Source organism: Sphaeramia orbicularis, chromosome 9, assembly GCF_902148855.1.
Source record: "Sphaeramia orbicularis chromosome 9, fSphaOr1.1, whole genome shotgun sequence".
Classification (NCBI taxonomy): Eukaryota; Metazoa; Chordata; class Actinopteri; order Kurtiformes; family Apogonidae; genus Sphaeramia; species Sphaeramia orbicularis.
Window position 1 is genome coordinate 25499913 of NC_043965.1, and position 17523 is coordinate 25517435.

Genomic DNA, 17523 nt, shown 5'->3' on the forward strand with positions numbered 1-17523 from the left:
GAAAATCTTGTTAAAAGACTCATCTTATCTGTTCTTGTATCATGAGTATCATATTTATACAACATATAACATACAGAGACTAAAAACAATCATTCAGTTTATGGCTGTTTAATTCCATTAGTGCCCATCCAGACACATTTGGACAGTAATAAATGGCTTTATGTATAGGTCATTTCATGTTTACTCAAAAAATATATATTACAGTATCAAATATAAAAATCTTCAATGACCAAAAATAAATAAAAATACTGGAAACAATGAAAAACATTTGCCACAAATACACATTGCCATGGCAACTCTCATTAAAATATGAAACTAAAATTCTCACATTTCTAATCATACATGATGAATGGTTCACAGCACTTTACGAAAAAACAAACAAACAAAAAAAAAAACAGTTAAAAAAAGGTGTAAACAATAAAAAAACAAAACAGGACATGCTGACTGGGAGAAAAAATGTTTACAGTGCTCTCTGAAAGATAACCTCTCCTCTTATGAACAGAAGTACTGAAAAGAATCAAGATGAAATGCCATAAAAGATCATGTCAAGATCTGGTCAAACTTGATATAATGATGTCCTCTGTAACAAAAATGAACGAGGGAATGAGGTAAATGTAAAAGATTGATGAAATATAGTAAACATGAACATGATAGTCTACTCTGAACCGTCACGTCTACTGTAAGATTAGTGCCATCCCTTCACTGACAAGAAATAATGATAAAAAAATAGACTCAGCTAGTTGTTGTGTCCCCACTGACAGTCACTGTACACATGATCCCAGATGCCTTATTCCTCCATCACTGTCATAGACAGCATTAATTCTCATTAAGAACACAGAACTGCGAGTTAGGTCTTGCTCCACAGGTTTTAAAGTCTTGCCACTTTAGAATACATTCTTCATTTTGAGAGGGTCAGCGTTTGTCTCGTCTCTTGTCCATTTCCTTTTGAATACGAGCCTCTAAAACAGCCCTCATGGCTGAATCCAAGATGTTCTTTTCTGCAACACGTTCCACCACCTTCTCAGGTTTGTCCTCCTTCAAAAATCACACAAAATCAGAGATGACATCAGGACATGCCATTCATTTAACCACACCATAAAGACAGCCACAAACATTAGCCAAAGGGATGTGCATTAACCTTGTGCACAAGGAAGGAGGTAATGGTACCAGAATCCGCCTGATAGTCAAGCCAGAAGAGTTCAGTTCCTGGGGTCTCAGTTTCTGTACTGGATCCACTCTCATTCCAGTCCTCGGCTTCTGCACTGGCTCCTGACTTTGAACCATCTGGAAGAGCAGAACAAAAGCACAGATTATCTTCACTGCATAAAATGAACATATAGTCACAACACAACCATATAATCACGTTAGAGTTAAATGTTACATTTTCGTCGCGGATGGTAGACTTGAATGTCAGGTCGACGGGGTCGTCTGGGTACTGTTGTGTGTCTCCGCCGCTGGAGCTCTTTGGCTTGCTTCACTTCTTTATCATAGTCATCCCTTGAATAGAAAGGAAATAAAATACTTCAATCAAGGCATGGATATCCATAGAAAATTCTCAGATTGTCACCCCTGACCTAGCTAGTCTGTTTGGCTTTATTATGATTTGTAAAAGGTTCAATTAGTTTCAGTTTTGTTCACCTTAAAAATGGCAATTTTCCTCTATGAAAGTACAGTAGGAGTCATGTCTTTTTTGACAGCTGCAGCTGCTCAACCTCGTACAGGTTTCCTAATTAACAGCTCTGTGTCCGAAACACTAACTCTGGCCAGCAGGCCTGTGCGAGTCTTCCCGACTGTGTTGACTTCAAGGGTAAAAATAAATACAATTGTCACTTATTCCGACTTGTGCACCGCAGTGGCATTTACGTGCTTAATTTCTACCAACATTAATGTGAAGCTAAGTACTCACTAGCACTAGCTTACAGTTAGCTATGTAGCTGAGGGAATCACCTAGCAATCTGGTTCCTCCGGATATGGTGCAGGAAGCCGTGGCTCATGTCCAAACGACCCCCGGGTTTATATTTTAGCTCATGCACTTCATCGTCCCTTAAAATATCCATATTAACAAGAGGTTCTAACACGGTGACAGTATTTATAAGCTAACGATTACAAAAACTCTCTGCGAACACAGTGCACTGACAAAAGGCTACATAGCTAGTTAATGGTAAATTGCCGTCCAACTGTAACATACGCAGGGTTCACATTTATAGTGGTTAAATGCGTTTTGTTTTTCAAATAATTACGTAAAATGCATGAGAAAATTGCACTGACAGCTCCAGACATGTTGTGAAATCTTAAATATAGATGGTAAAATTAGTGCTAAGTTCTTTTAAACAATGGATAACATGTTTCATGCCCAAATCATTAGTAAAAAGAGTAAATTCCAAACCTAATATAATTGCCACATTTTAATCAGCTGTTGTTGATCTAAATTCACCATTTCTACACCACCCATGATTTTTAGTCGATATCGAAAGAGGCATCGAAACGGCGCTAACGTACACTCCGGGTTAAACTTTGGTCGGCCGTTAGTTTTTTGAGAGCGCAGTGACCACTGAACAGCTCTACAACCACCGCGAGTTTCGACGCACTTGAGGATCGACTCAGTCATCTTTTATCAACACTGTAGAGCCTTTTCTGTTATTCTGACATTAAACGCTGCAAGCCTATAGCCCTGATGGCCTCTCTAAAGCGAGAAAGAGAGGCAGTGGTAGACGACGATGACAACGAAGACGGAGGTAAGTTTGATTACTTTTTACGTATCTCCTACGTCTAGTTAGCAGGTTGCTAGCTAATGATACTGGCAGAGCGTTCGTTTTGTCAGTGTGGCGTGGTGCTGCCGACGGGTGGCTCACGAGTTCTTGCCAAATTTAAGAATGCACCGCCCATCCTTCTATGTCGATGCCCAAATTTATCATCTCTGTTCAACCTAACGCTAGTTTTGCTAGCATGCAAAACATGTCTGCATTTCATTGAGCAGAATCCTGGTTAATTTTATTGCACTGTTACAGTGGCACCCAAAATAGTACGAGGACGTGTAACAGAAGACCGGAGAAGTCGTCATTGTCCCTATCTCGACACCATAAACAGGCAAGATACACTTGAATATACACGACAATTACTGTTGCTAAATGCTACTCATCCCAACGCTCGGCTTCATCCGTGTAATTCAATTCAAGTTTTGTGTGTTCATCCTGCAGGAGTGTGCTAGATTTTGACTTCGAGAAGCTTTGCTCCATCTCACTCTCTCACATCAATGTCTATGCCTGTCTTATATGTGGAAAATACTTTCAAGGTAGGTGAACAACTTGATTAGTACTCCGTTTATTAAACTATTGACTGTCCTTTGACAGTGACGCGTCTTTTGTTTCAGGAAGAGGTCTAAAGTCCCATGCGTACACTCACAGTGTACAATTCACCCATCATGTTTTCCTCAATCTGCACACTCTCAAGTTTTACTGTCTGCCTGACAACTATGAGATCATTGACTCTTCACTAGAAGATATCACAGTGAGTATATGGTCTTACAGACTCAGAACACATCATTATACCAAACACATTAAGTTTAACTTTTCTCACATTAAATACCATCTCGTAAATTAAGCAAATTTAAGTCTTAAACAGATTGTTTTGTGCAGAACTACAAATAAAGACCTAAGATGCATTAATATTAATTGTACTATTTATCTGTGTATTTTGTGGTTGTATTATTTGATTGTCAATTATTTTCTTTGCAGTATGTGCTGAAACCAACTTTCACAAAGCAACACATTGCAGGTCTGGACAAGCAGGGTAAACTGTACAGAGCCTATGATGGTACAACCTACCTGCCAGGTATTGTTGGACTCAACAACATCAAAGCCAATGACTATGCTAATGTTGTCTTACAGGTAAGAATAACTGCCACAAATAATGATCACTTTTTTGATAGCTACAACTTTGAAATGGTTTACAGTTAGTGTTTATCTCCATTTCCAAGGCTTTTTCCAATGTTCCCCCACTTCGAAACTATTTCCTGGAGGAGGAGAACTACAGGGGAATACGCAGGCCACCAGGGGACATCATGTTCCTTTTGGTGCAGAGATTCGGTGAGCTGATGCGCAAACTTTGGAATCCAAGAAACTTCAAAGCCCATGTGTCTCCTCACGAGATGCTGCAGGCTGTGGTTCTGTGCAGTAAGAAGAACTTCCAAATTACCAAGCAGGGTAAGCTTGAGTTGTAATATACAGTTACCGTACTTCCATGCATACCATAGATCACCAAAAGATGTTATTGTTTTTTCTGTTCTGCAGGAGATGCAGTAGACTTCATGACATGGTTCTTAAATGCTCTGCATGGTGCTCTTGGTGGGACAAAGAAAAAAACATGTGAGTCCAAGAAATCTGGTGGAGTTTGTTTCCCTGTTTTGTAGAAAGTCATATGTGAAAATGAAGATATTCTGATCTCAGTGCATCACAATATTGGATATTCACCAGAGTCGAGGAGAAAATTTTTTGGTGTGAATTAGTGTCAGCTCACAAAATGCTGTTTTGTTTTAATTAAAAAATAATAATAATAATGCAATTAATCTGTCCTTTTTTGTTCCTGAAATTGTAGCAATCGTTACCAAAGCCTTTCAAGGCTCCATGCGGATCTTCTCCAAGAAACTTCCACACCCGGATTTAGTAAGTTTTCTGATTGTTTAATAAAATCATTAAAATCATCTGGAATATGAACACATTTAAGAACTGTACACATTGTTATAAGATACTCTTCCTCCTGAGTTCATTGCTGTCCAACTTAAAGTCTAAATGAAAAGTGTTTTTTTTTTTTTTTTGGCACACTATCATATGTTGAAGTCTTCTCTGATGTTGCTGATTTTGAAGTATAGAGGAACTGTAATTTAAAACGGCCAATCCTCACCATTAGGGACCGTATAAGTAAATGAAAGTGAATGAAATGCCTCTGTTGATCAGGTAGGAAGGAAAAGAAAGAGACAGAAAGGAAAAATGACTAAAAGAACAATATGAATGTTTGTGTCCTTATGTCTACCAAGAATCAGTATCATTCTTACATTAAACTAGTTTTAATGTGCTTTAAAAGTATTATTTTGTGTGTGTTTTATTTTTTTTCCAGCTACCAGAAGAAAAGGAGGCCTTGCTCCTGACAGAGGAATACCAGGAACAGATGTCTGAATCCACCTTCCTGTTCCTGACCCTTGACCTCCCAACAGCTCCACTGTACAAGGATGAGAAGGAACAGCTTATAATCCCGCAGGTTCCTCTCTTCAACATTCTGGGCAAGTTCAATGGCAACACAGAAAAGGTACCAACCTTGACACTGCATGAATCATGAACGTAATTTGTAATTAAAATACTCTGTACTGTATCTTTTCATACTGTTCTGTCTGATTTACAACTAGGAATACAAAACCTACAAAGAGAACTTTCTTAAAAGGTTCCAGTTGACCAAACTGCCTCCGTATCTCATCTTCTGCATCAAAAGATTTACCAAGAACAACTTCTTTGTGGAAAAGAACCCCACAATTGTCAACTTCCCTATCACGTAAGAGCTTCGTTTACAGGAAAACTAAATAAGTTGTAATCAGGAGCCTTGGATTTGATCGTACGTTTGATAGGTCTGTGCTATTGATGCTGGTATGTCTAGTATTGTAGAAGTGCAAGTCTTTCAAGGACTGGGTTCTCAGATGTTTTCTTCTGTCTACTGTAAACTATTAGTCATATTGTCACTTCTTATTTGCTTCATTAGAAATGTGGACCTTCGTGAGTACTTGACAGAAGAGGCACAAGCTACAGAGAAGAACACAACTTATGATCTTGTTGCCAACATAGTGCATGATGGGAAGCCTTCTGAGGGAGCATACAGAATACATGTTCTGCATCATGTAGGTTTCAGTCCGATACTTCAATTTTTACAGTGTTTTTGGTTACAGCCTATAAAAATGTCATATGTTTTGATTATGTTAATGCAAGTATGGGGTTAAATGTCACAGACTGAGTATTTGTGTGTCCTCATGTTAAATCAGGGAACTGGGAAGTGGTATGAGATGCAGGATCTGCAGGTGACTGACATTTTGCCCCAGATGATTACGCTGTCAGAGGCCTACATCCAGGCAAGTTCTGCAACTAGGTGTTTGTTTATAAATGCTAAAAATATACATTATCGGCAACTTTTGATTTTATCTTAGGTTGTTGGACTCCTTCTCCTGTTCAGAATTATCTTGCTCTACATCTCTTTTAAGGCTCATTTATGCTCTGTTTTCTCCACTCTGTTTCAAAGTACCCACCTTTATTTGTGCCTGGTGGAAGCATGTTAAGTACTGTCCAAATGACAAAAATATTTCCATAAAGACTGTTCTTGCGATATGATATAAACAAAGACATTCCTCTAAAGACACAAAAATACAGTCATAGTGCACAGTCCTATTCAAGTGTGAGATGTTGACTAAATACATTGTCAAAGTAAGTCCAGCATCATCTGAATCTGATTTAATTGTAATTTAATAACTTATTTAATGCAAGTTGTTGTTGTTGTAAATTATTGTGAATTAAATGTGGTCCTTGAAATTTAGACAGTGTTGTTCCCGGTCATGAAGCTTCTTTGATTTCAAATCATTAACAAGTGCTGTATTTCTGTTCTAGATCTGGAAAAGGCAAGAGAGTGATGATGACACAAACAACCACACAGGGGCGTAGGTGATGCAGGATTGAAAGGCCAGAAGTGACATCACCATACTGGAAATAAACTGGGTATTTAATCATTTGAAATATGAAAACATTGTAAGATAAGTATCACATCAGAAGATTTTGTTAATAGCCACAATTAAATGTAAATGTCATGGTTTTCACTGTTTTGTCTTTTTACAATGTGGACATTTCTTAATAAACAGGCTTCAGAACACTTGTTTATGCTTCACACCAAATCTTTCTGCATTTAGTTTTAGAAGACTGTAAAGTACTCATTTCCTCAAAAACCACAAAAAGAGTTCAACAGTCATAGTCAGTCACTTGTCCAAACAGTCTTTAATCCATATGGGGTGCTCCTCTTATTATGTACTGTATTTCTTTCTTTTAACATACAAGCAGCTATATTCACAATCACAGTATTCACAGAACTTTTAAGCACAGCAGGATTGGATGCTTCAGACTGAATCCCAGCCTCAGTCTTCAAAGATTTCATGCAAATCACAATATTTATGTATGTGTGTAACATTTATGGCTGATTGATAATTAACTGTCCCTCAAAAAGTAAAAATCAGTGCAATACATTTTAAAATTAATTTGGAGTACAGTAGTGTAATAATTTATCATAAAAGAAACAGTTTATGTGCACAGGCCATTGACTCACTCATTCTTCTTCCACATGAATTTCTCACAGAATGCCTGGTTCTGTTGGTAAAAATACAGAAATGAGATGTGAAACAGGAAATACTGTTGCCCTAGTAACATATTAAATATAACAAATATAATATAAAAATAATAATATATACAAAGATATGGGTTCTTTAATGGAAAGGCAGTGGTTTAGGCATCATATATTTATTTTCAACCTAATTATTAGAGTCTTACTGTAAGGATAGTGTTATTTTTCTTTGCCAAATAATTCACATTCTGATTGCCTACAATCTTAAAAAAAGACTAAAGAAAATGGGATCATTTGGTAAGTGCTAGTTTTTACTAAAGCACATATGTACACTTTCAGGTATAGTGTACTTTATAAATGAGTAATGTACTGTTTTGTGCCACAGAATCTATACAAGAATGACCCAATGTAACTTACACCACACTTCTGAGCAGTTTCAATGTCTTTGCACCAGTAGCTTGGTCCCCATGTACAGCGATTTTGTCCCAGAAGCTCCACCTTCTTTGTGGCAGCACACAAATCAGCTCTCTTTTGGACAGATTAGACAAAAACTGTTAAATATGAATCATATGTTTATTCTACACAGTCATGATTGGTGTTATTTGTAAATCAACTTAAATATGGTGCTACAAGTAACAGTGACTTTATTGTTGACTAGCGTCCTGATTTGTGATGATACTGGTTATTTTCCTCATTCCTTAATCCAGTGAGACAATTCAATACACAATGTTCTTAAACAATGCGGCCATTCTTACTTCACAAGCATCTGGACCGTTCATCTGGTTTCCCAAAACCTTCTTCAGTCGAGAGCCATAGATATTGGTGAAGGCCTCACACTACAAAATTGAAGAACATCACATTGCTGTTTTTGGTGCAAAATGCAGAAAATTTTCTTACCTTATTCACTTTAATAGATGCTTAATTCAGTCTACCAAAGCATTTGATGTTAATTTAAAACAGTAAATAATAGGGCCATGCATTCCAAAAATAAAAGCTCATGTAGCTATAATAACTGCATTACCATGTCAAACTTTGAAAAGGGTGGTTCAAGTCCAAAACAATAGGATGATGAGGCTTACAAGTATTTTTACATTAAAATAACGTGAGCTGATTTTGGAGAAGTGGGGTTTTTCAGTGTTAATGGGAGATGAGGGTCAGACCTTGGGGATCGCATTAGGATGTTGGTCACACACAGACAGCAGGAAAGACGAGGTCTGAGGCTCAGTGGAGTTGAGACCCAAGTAGAGTCGGCTCAGCACAGCCAGTGTTCGACATGACTCACAGTCTGATGGGGTAAACACCTCTGGGAAAAGCATCAGAGTATTTGTTTAGTGACACTGAGGACGTGAAGTTCACGTTTAACCTAAGACCGAATAATAACCACATTTATTCACGATAAAAGTAATTTACCAGGAGCCGGCAGGTCTTTAAACAAACAGAGATGCAGCAAGGAGCAGATTGTATGAGGTGCTGCAGATGATAAGAGGAATTCCACAATCTCCGCGCCATATTTGTCAACAAAATCGTCACATTCGTCTTTATAGCTCTGAGGCACAAGGCTGCACACCTCTCCCATGAGCTTCTTTAAAGCATCCTGCAGGGCAAGAGAATAGCATTCAGATGAGATGGTGTGACTGAGGAACTGACAAAATACAAAGGAACATGATAATAAAAAATAGTCAAGAGTCACCTCAGTCATGTTTTGGGGCAACAAAGTCTCCAGTTTCCTGATAACAAGTACACACAAGGAGCAAACTGGTCCGAACAGCTCCTAGAGAGATGAAGATCTGATAAAATGGCTGTATATAAATACAAATAGACAAAAGTTTCACTTCATCTTTCATTTCAACAACAATTTTGGTTCTCACACTACTAACATGTACATTTTCAGCAGTTCCAGGTACAGAACTAGACAGCTCTTTATTGGTGTCATGATGGGGAAGTTGAAGCAGCTGTTCCTCTTTACGTACAGCGCAAAGTCCAAAAGCCTTACAGGACTCAGTGGATTTCTAAAAAAACAAACAAAAAACATAATCTTATATTGAGGGAAAGAACTAAAGCAGGAAGTGGTTGTTGTTTTTTCATATTTTCTTAAAAGAAGCCTGACAGTGTCCTCACCACATGACCAGGAGTCTGCTGAAGGAGTTTGATTAAATACACTTTCACTTCTGAATCACATTCTAATGCCTGATCCTCAGGAAGATGCTGGCAAAGAGCATGTAAGGTTCCATATACGGTCTCCTGCAATAAACAATAGTCTCACATTATATGCTTTGGCACTATTATTTTAAAAATACTACTACATTATGTAGATTATGATCATATACAAAATAACGCATGTTATGTGACTGTTGTGTGTGACTGTAATTTTTGTAATATACACATATATATATATATATATATATGTATATATATACACACACACACACACACACACACACACACATCATCGAATCATCAAATAAAAGTGAAATAAAATTGAGGGAAAATTTCCTCACCTTCGTGTCTCTGCTGGAAATCATGTTGGTGGAGAGCTCAATGATCTGCCTGCATTCTGAGCAGATGTCCAAAGACTAAACAATACAATACAATACAAACCAAATGGAGAACACTGTTATGGCCGTTTAACTTTGCTTCATTTCCTATCCCTCTCACCTTTCTCTTATTTTGTGTTATCTTTATATTGTACATTCTCTAAGGCAGATAAAAAATAAAGCCTTAATTTTTCAAGCATTATGCCTATTAATAGTTATAAAATGCAAGGATATCCTTAAATCTAAATGATTTCAAAAGGTCATGACATCACAATAAATAAGTAAATGCACTAAAAAAGAAAAAGGTTAAAAAATAAAAAATAAGACAATTTCTTTTTACTTTGCTGGGCTGTAGTGTGGATTTGATTAAGCAGAGCTGTGTATGTATTATTTTCACAAGAATGTCCATTTATAACCACACTATAGCTGTTGGACGATCAGATAAAACAGAGATAATACAGTGTCATCCTTACCAAATCTTTGATGGATGACACAGGGTCTATGATGAATCTGGATCCGCCTTAAATCACACATAAAGAAACTAGTTACAGACAGACATTGATATCGACAGTTAAGGTACAAAAACAAATAACAGATACAATAATTTAACCAAAGCCCTTTTAGTTCTAACTGCTTAAAGAAACCATAATAACCTGATGTTTACAACATACTGGCGAATGGTCAGGTGACAGTGATGCAGACATTTTAGGCATATGTCATAATGTCATAATATCTTACCAGGACACAGAAACACCGCGAACACCGACATCATAAAACCAAAAGCTGCCATGGTGTGGAGGAGCACAAGACGATATAATAATGTCGCAAATGAAACGGCTACAATAATATGTACTGTTGTTTGGGCAGAACCGGAAATACAGGGTAACAGTCGCAGCCAACCAAAGCAGCGAATGTGCGCAGGCGCATTGAAACAACTAACTCAGGCGGAGTTCATTAGGATCTGCAAATGGACAAAGTATGACAATCACATGTCAAAATGAGCCGCTAAAAAATTACTGTTGATGCACATTTGCACACAAGCACAGTGAGACACAACACTTTGAGTTAAACTTCTCACTTCTATGTCAAAATGAAAAAGGTGTGTCACATTTTGCAGCAAAATAATCTACACATTTCAATGACAGTTGCAGTAAAACGTTTCTGATGCACTTTATACCAAGCGAGGCTGCCAGAAGTACTTTATCTGCATTTTTACTTTCCTCACACTTTTCACATAAGTCTACTTTCCCCCATCAGCCTAACATTATAACTCTGACAGGAGAAATGGTACTAACTTTGATTATTTCATGACATTGGCACCTTACACTGGGTTGGTTCTATTAGGTAGTAAGTGGACATGCAGTACAAGCTGATATGTAAGAAGCAGCAAAATGAACAATGTGAGGGACTGAGTGACTTTGATCAGGTCCATGTTGTAACAGTGATGACTGGGTCAGAGCATCTCCACAACTGCAGGTCTTATTGGGTGTTCCTGGTCTGTAGTGGTTAGTATCAACCAAAAATTGATTAAAGAAGGACATCCCAATATCAGGACCATTGATCATCTGTGGGAGGTGCTGAACAAATAAATCCGATCCATGAACACCCTACCTCTCTACTTCCAGGACTTCAGGGATCTGCTGCTAATGTCTTGGTCCAGATGACACAGCACATCCTCAGAGGTCTGGTGAAGGCTAGACCTCGGGTCAGAGCTGTTTTTGAAGAAAAAGGGGGACCTACACAATATTAGACAGATAGTAATAATGTTCTGACCCCAAAGATGCTTGATTGGTTGAGATCTGGTTGATGTTCTTCAAACCACTTTTGGTAGGTTCTAACCACTTTATGTTGGGAATGAACAACAAGATTGACTGGTATTCAAATATAAATATTTTCAAAGTGTGTTCTTGCGAATTTGTGAAATATGTATATGTAAAAAGGGTGTAGGGTTGCAGAACTGGAAATGTGGTACTAAGAAGAAAATATACAGCTTTAAACATTTTGCGTTAGGTGTAATTTTTGTGTAGGGAAAGAGCCAAAAACTGTAAAAGAAACAAAAAGAAGAAATATATCAAGGCCTTTACCTTACCAGTTGGTAGATAGGATAGACTCTAACACTCCTGCGTTCATCCGTAGAATTTAGCATTTTATGAAATGTTTAAATGAATGATCATATTGTTTTAATTGAAGACATTACCACTAACAGGCCATTTAAGACCCAGCAGGTGGTAGCAGATCAGAAAAAATCTAAGTGCACAGTCAAGGCCAAATGTTTTGGGAATGACAAATTTTGTTTTGTTGTTTTTTTCTGTTTCACTTTGAGATTCTTTTAAATGACAAGTGCTTTATAAATTCAATGTATGATGATGATTATTATTATTATTTTGTTGTTGTTGCAGTAATTGTTGTTGGTTTTACAAAACTTGCTGGCTAAATTCTTTTATACATAGGTTTCAAAGACATTTGATTACAAACAAATGTAATTCCCAAGACTTTTGGCCTCAACTATATTCTCTTATACTGTCTTTGAGCTTGAAATACATGCACCTGGATCCATGTTGGATTTTTCATCTTTGTTTCACAGAAATCTGTACGAACGATAGATAGATAGATAGATAGATAGATAGATAGATAGATAGATAGATAGATAGATAGATAGATAGATAGATAGATAGATAGATAGATAGATAGATAGATAGATAGATAGATAGATAGATAGATAGATAGATAGATAGATAGATAGATAGATAGATAGATAGATAGATAGATAGATAGATAGATAGATTGGCTGGCTGGCTGGCTGGCTGGCTGGCTGGCTGGCTGGCTGGCTGGCTGTGCCTGGGCGTCTGTAGTATGTGCAACCAAGGCCATGTCATCTGCATACTTAAAAAGTGTCAGTCTTTTCCTGCTACAGGAGATGCTGTTGGTGTTTATAGAGACCAGAATAAAACACAAAACACAGCCCAGGAGGAGCCCTGTTTTGTCATGTATGTAGGAAACATACAAGTATCTAAATAAGTATGGAGGTGTGTAGAAGCCAATAATGTAATAACGACCGATAATGTAATGATGGCCGATAACATAATAAATTTGCCATTTCAAAAATGTAATAGGCCAATAACGTAATAAAAGTCCTGAACCGATAACGTAATAAATTTTGGCCATTAATGTAATAACTTATTATGTTATTGGCTGGCTATTATGTTATCGGCCTGTAAAAAAAATTCTTTGCAAATGTAATTACTGAGCCAATAACGTGATAATATATTAATATCACTGTATTTAAGTTTCATTTATTAGATATAACTGTGATGAAATCTCCCTCTCTCTCCATGTATTTGTGTATTTAACTTGATGGTTAACATGATCTCTAGTCCTGTCTGCAGCTCCTTGGCCTTTCAAGCTATCTCCAAATAAAATGGAAGCACACATTTTTACAAACATACACAATGGTATGATATGAAATATGTATGACATGTATGTCATGTAACTCACTCTTGAAGATAGTAAAAAACCATGTTCAGTTAAGGATTTTTTGATTTCCCATAATTAACCAGTAGAGGGCAATAGTGTGACATTAACTTTCTTCAGTTGTCCAAACTTCCTTGCTTCCTTTCTAGCACACATGTTGAAAGGTAATCTGTGATCACTTTTCTTTAATGAACAGTTCATTTTGTTGAAATTCTTGCATATACCACGTACAATGTTATATATTTAGTGCAAGATGATACAACATTATTGAGAGTGTATTCAGTGTTAACTGGCTATACCTAGTTAACTGTTGTCTAGTTATTAGCATTATTAACTATTACAGGTTGATAATATCAGGGGGTATAAACATTGTTAAGGCTTTGTCCCATATTTGATCTATTCAGTTTATCCATTCTGCTCCACAAAATTTACCAGAGGTCATCAGCAGATAGATGTGCGCACACACACACACACACACACACACACACACACATGCACGCACGCATACACACAACACACTTTTCTTTAAAAATGTTTATACCCCCTGATATTTTCTGAGAGAGAGGGAGATTTTATCACAGTTATATCTAATAAATGAAACTTAAATACAGTGATATTAATATATTATATGTTTTTGGCTCAGTTTTTACATTTGCAAAAAACATTTTTTTACCAGGCCAATAATGTAATAACCAGCCAATAACGTAATAAGTTATTACGTTAGTCCTGAACCGATAACGTAATAACTTTTGGCCAATAACGTAATAAGTTATCACATTACTGGCCAAAAGTTATTACGTTATCAGTTCAGGACTTTTATAATGCATTGACCAGTTATGACGTTATTGGCCTATTACATTTTTAAAATGGCAAATTTATTATGTAATCGGCCATTATTACGTTATCAGTCGTTTTTGCACTATTGGCTTCTACAAGGTGTATTTTCAACATAGCATACTATAAACAGAACTACCCCTCAAACAACACAATTACAATAGACCAAACAAAATCATTTGTACAATATAAAAAAATTGGAAAACTAAGATAAATCTCACGTTCTTTGTTAAACATAAGATGACCCTGATCCTGAGGCAGCAGGTAAAGTATTGCCTGGAGGACCACGATGTCCATTACAGACCAAACCAAACACTTATCTGCAGCTTATTTTGTAGCGTTCAAGCTTTGATTTGTCAGTTATTACCCTTTCCCTATTCTCATTATCCTAAAGTGTTATCACATAAATCCGTGTGCAAAGACAATTGGTAGAATAGTGAAGCAAAGCAGAGATCAGTGTCTACGGTGTTGAAAACATAAACAACTAATATCCCTTGGCCAGAATGGACAGACGAACGGACAGACAGATGGACAGGTGACAAAACAACTACAATACCCCTTCGGCCCTAAGTTGGCTGAGGGTAAAAACTGTGTAAAGCAGATAATGTGTTTTCAGTTTAACACCCTGGTTTTAGTGACTGACCTTCATAAATCACTGTAGTGACATCAGAAAAAAAAAGAAAAGTATCAGCCTTTTGTATTAACTTAATCAGTTTGCAGTTATTGGTAATCCTCAGACATCTCAAGAAATTTAAGAGAGAAACATTTCCTGGTGTCTGTAAGTGGGCGTAAGCATAGATCAGGACATTTCAGTCATACCAAACTATACAGTCACAGAGATGACTTACAGTCAATTTCTTTTTTTCATCACTGCCTCATTTTCTTGACTGCCAAGTTGTCATTCTAGGATTTCAGTTGTATTGAGTTGATGTTTAAATGTGTAAAGTATTTTCTTAGCTTAACAGGACTTTGCATCACAGCCAGTAATTCCAAAAATTCTTAAAATTTATTGTGAAAGATACAAAATGCAGAAGTATATTACCTCTGTTTATTATTTGTTATTAACCTGGTTATACGTTGTCAAGTCACTAAGTTAATGATAGGATAGAAACACTTCATCCCCTGAATGTTTGTGTGCAGCCATTGACCTTGATCTCTGTGTTTCAGGTGCGTTAAGCCCCTCCCTCTAAATGCCTCCCTACACCCCTCCTCACCTGAGCTTTGTCTGATGATCAGTGAAGTCCAAACAGATCCCTCACAGCCAGTTCTTTCTCTCTCAGCTGCCGAGCTGCTTTTCTGCGTGGTGCTAATGGTACTGTATGTTATGCTGTGTGTGACCTTGTGATCTAAATGACATGAGTTAGTGTGTAAGTGAAGGCTCTGTATGGGGTCAGGGTAAGTGTGGGTTTGTGTTTGCTGTTTTGGCCTTATTCTACTGTGCTTCATTTTGTCTTGTTTTCCCCCAGCTGGTGGGTAATACAAGTGCAGCTTCATCCTTTTACTCTAGACAAATTGTAAGGGTGCTAACAGTGTAAAAAAATTCAGTTAACGTTCTTCCTTCTTATAAGAGAACATCATTATGTGACTCAGATGCCAAACTGACGAACAATAATTAATTCAAATCCACTATTGCCATAAAATTGCTTTGTTTCTTCTATCTTGATCTCATATGCAAATTATATGCACGTATGAAAACAATAAATCTTACTTGAAAAGTTAATTTTGATTTTTGTCAATGCCATCAAAAGCTTTAAAATTATTTTAGTGCCATTACATCTTTATTGTAGTTTAGGGGAAACATGAGGAAACATTTATAACGTTCCTATTCCTTCCAGAGTTCCAGAAAGTACAAAGCGTGACAAACAATACATGTCGAAACAATGGCAGGGAGTCTCACACTCACACGCATGTACACACATATGTCTGGTGTATTCCGGTTTGGCGTCTTTTAACCACTTGCGCATTCATGAGTGAAATTCCTTTCAGTCAAATGTGACATTTACCAGAAGCCAAATCAAGACTATTTTCCATTGTTAGTTCCTTGTGCTAGACTTGTCATTTTATTGGGCGATTATTAAGGGTTGAGATGCTGAGATGACAGCAGAGCATAATTTATTTACAGCTTGGTTTAAATTAGCATAGAAATGCACATAAATCACAGCAACGAAGTGGTTTACACAATCTTGTGTCATTTTAATCATTTGTTGTTTTAGTAGGTTTCAATCACTGAATCTGGACTACTCACAGAATGCCTGTGTATTTACTTTAAGACATGCATGAAGGATCCCAGTGTCAAATGACCCACAGATGACAGTGGTCGACATAATTCAGTGTCTTCTGTACTTTTGTCAATGCAACCAAAGGTTTTAAAATTATTATTTTAGTGTGATTACATCTTTTCTGTAGGTTAGGAGAAACATGAGGAAACATTAACAAATGTTCCCATTCCTTCCAGTATGAAGGATGTAACTTATTTATGCTATCCCATTTTAGAAACATCTTTAACAGCAACATTAAACTGAACCTTTTTTTTAACCACTTCATGGCTAACCAGAGCTGCTATTCTGACTGAAGCATTCACTGTTTTAATCCTATGACCTTGCTGGAAGTAGGATTACAAAATGTGCAGATTTCCTTATCTGGGGCTTCAGTTTTGCCTGTTTTAGTTATCATGTGCTAATGACCATTTTTAGTGGGTGAAACTTTGTAAGAAAGATTATTTATTTGTGTAAAATTACAGCTGATCAAAGAAACATTACATGTAGTTTTATTCGGACTTTAAATGATGCAAAAACAAGATCATATTGTTTTTTTTAACAACACAATACTAGTGTTTTAATTTATGAAAATCAGAAATGAGTGTTTGGTGGAATATCCTCAGTTTTCAGTCACTGCTTTAGTCTTTCACTTTGCTGTTGGCTGCTTTGTGTGTCCTGGAGCTGTATTTAAGGTGCTCCTCTAGTGGCTCAGGTCCTTCTTGGCTGTGGGTGAGGTTTAATTACCTCCGCCAAGGAGGTTATGTTTTTGCCAGGGTTTGTTTGTTTGTTTGTTTGTTTGTTTGTTTGTCTGTCCGTTAGTGTGCAACATAACTCAAAAAGTTATGGACAGATTTTGATGAAATTTTCAGGGTTTGTTGGAAATGGGATAAGGAAGAAATGATTAAATTTTGGTGGTGATCGGGGGTGGGGGGGCCCACGTGGGGGGCGCAGACCAGAAAATTTCATCAAAATCTGTCCATAACTTTTTGAGTTATGTTGCACACTAACGGACAGACAAACAAACAAACAGACAAACAAACAAACCCTGGCAAAAACATAACCTCCTT

The 17523-nt window shown here is 37.0% G+C and overlaps 3 protein-coding genes across 5 annotated transcripts; 1 reads left to right on the plus strand and 2 right to left on the minus strand.

The window, feature by feature from the left end:
- Window positions 1–92: 92 nt before the first annotated feature.
- c9h2orf68 (chromosome 9 C2orf68 homolog) lies at window positions 93–2327 on the minus strand. Its single transcript, XM_030142898.1, has 4 exons — window positions 1948–2327; window positions 1382–1497; window positions 1139–1284; window positions 93–1035 (listed from the first exon to the last, which is right to left on the minus strand). Exons 1-4 carry the CDS (start codon window positions 2055–2057, stop codon window positions 913–915), a joined length of 495 nt encoding a protein of 164 aa, XP_029998758.1. The 5' UTR covers window positions 2058–2327; the 3' UTR covers window positions 93–912.
- A 206-nt stretch (window positions 2328–2533) lies between these two features.
- usp39 (ubiquitin specific peptidase 39) lies at window positions 2534–6897 on the plus strand. The gene is made up of 13 exons (XM_030142873.1): window positions 2534–2735; window positions 3009–3087; window positions 3198–3292; window positions 3371–3507; window positions 3735–3887; window positions 3977–4202; window positions 4290–4364; window positions 4594–4661; window positions 5113–5301; window positions 5399–5541; window positions 5746–5881; window positions 6023–6109; window positions 6639–6897. The coding sequence occupies exons 1-13, from the start codon at window positions 2675–2677 to the stop codon at window positions 6690–6692; spliced, it is 1503 nt and encodes a 500-aa protein (XP_029998733.1). The 5' UTR covers window positions 2534–2674; the 3' UTR covers window positions 6693–6897.
- A 103-nt stretch (window positions 6898–7000) lies between these two features.
- On the minus strand, window positions 7001–10783 carry sftpbb (surfactant protein Bb). 3 transcript variants are annotated; one of them, XM_030142889.1, is made up of 11 exons: window positions 10632–10783; window positions 10367–10413; window positions 9858–9932; window positions 9478–9600; window positions 9243–9368; window positions 9050–9130; window positions 8770–8953; window positions 8520–8662; window positions 8115–8195; window positions 7777–7887; window positions 7001–7385 (listed from the first exon to the last, which is right to left on the minus strand). In XM_030142889.1, the coding sequence occupies exons 1-11, from the start codon at window positions 10681–10683 to the stop codon at window positions 7341–7343; spliced, it is 1068 nt and encodes a 355-aa protein (XP_029998749.1). In that variant the 5' UTR covers window positions 10684–10783; the 3' UTR covers window positions 7001–7340. The 3 variants fall into 3 exon arrangements, with proteins under 3 accessions (XP_029998749.1, XP_029998748.1, XP_029998747.1); XM_030142888.1 differs by having other exon boundaries at window positions 9237–9368; XM_030142887.1 differs by having other exon boundaries at window positions 9231–9368.
- Between the last annotated feature and the right edge of the window lie 6740 nt (window positions 10784–17523).

What these genes read in the sequence shown, in the direction of transcription:
- sftpbb (XM_030142887.1), bottom strand. Translation starts at nt 10,683, where the DNA reads ATGGCAGCTTTTGGTTTTATGATGTCGGTGTTCGCGGTGTTTCTGTGT. An exon ending in TGTCATCCATCAAAGATTTG is followed by an intron (nt 9,933 to 10,366) that starts GTAAGGATGACA and finishes TGTATTGTTTAG; the next exon opens with TCTTTGGACATCTGCTCAGA. An exon ending in ACGGTCCAGATGCTTGTGAA is followed by an intron (nt 7,888 to 8,114) that starts GTAAGAATGGCC and finishes TCTGTCCAAAAG; the next exon opens with AGAGCTGATTTGTGTGCTGC.
- usp39 (XM_030142873.1), top strand. Translation starts at nt 2,675, where the DNA reads ATGGCCTCTCTAAAGCGAGAAAGAGAGGCAGTGGTAGACGACGATGAC. An exon ending in CTTCACTAGAAGATATCACA is followed by an intron (nt 3,508 to 3,734) that starts GTGAGTATATGG and finishes TTTTCTTTGCAG; the next exon opens with TATGTGCTGAAACCAACTTT. An exon ending in AACTTCCACACCCGGATTTA is followed by an intron (nt 4,662 to 5,112) that starts GTAAGTTTTCTG and finishes TTTTTTTTCCAG; the next exon opens with CTACCAGAAGAAAAGGAGGC.
- c9h2orf68 (XM_030142898.1), bottom strand. Translation starts at nt 2,057, where the DNA reads ATGGATATTTTAAGGGACGATGAAGTGCATGAGCTAAAATATAAACCC. An exon ending in CGGAGGAACCAGATTGCTAG is followed by an intron (nt 1,498 to 1,947) that starts GTGATTCCCTCA and finishes TTTCTATTCAAG; the next exon opens with GGATGACTATGATAAAGAAG. An exon ending in CCTCCTTCCTTGTGCACAAG is followed by an intron (nt 1,036 to 1,138) that starts GTTAATGCACAT and finishes TGATTTTTGAAG; the next exon opens with GAGGACAAACCTGAGAAGGT.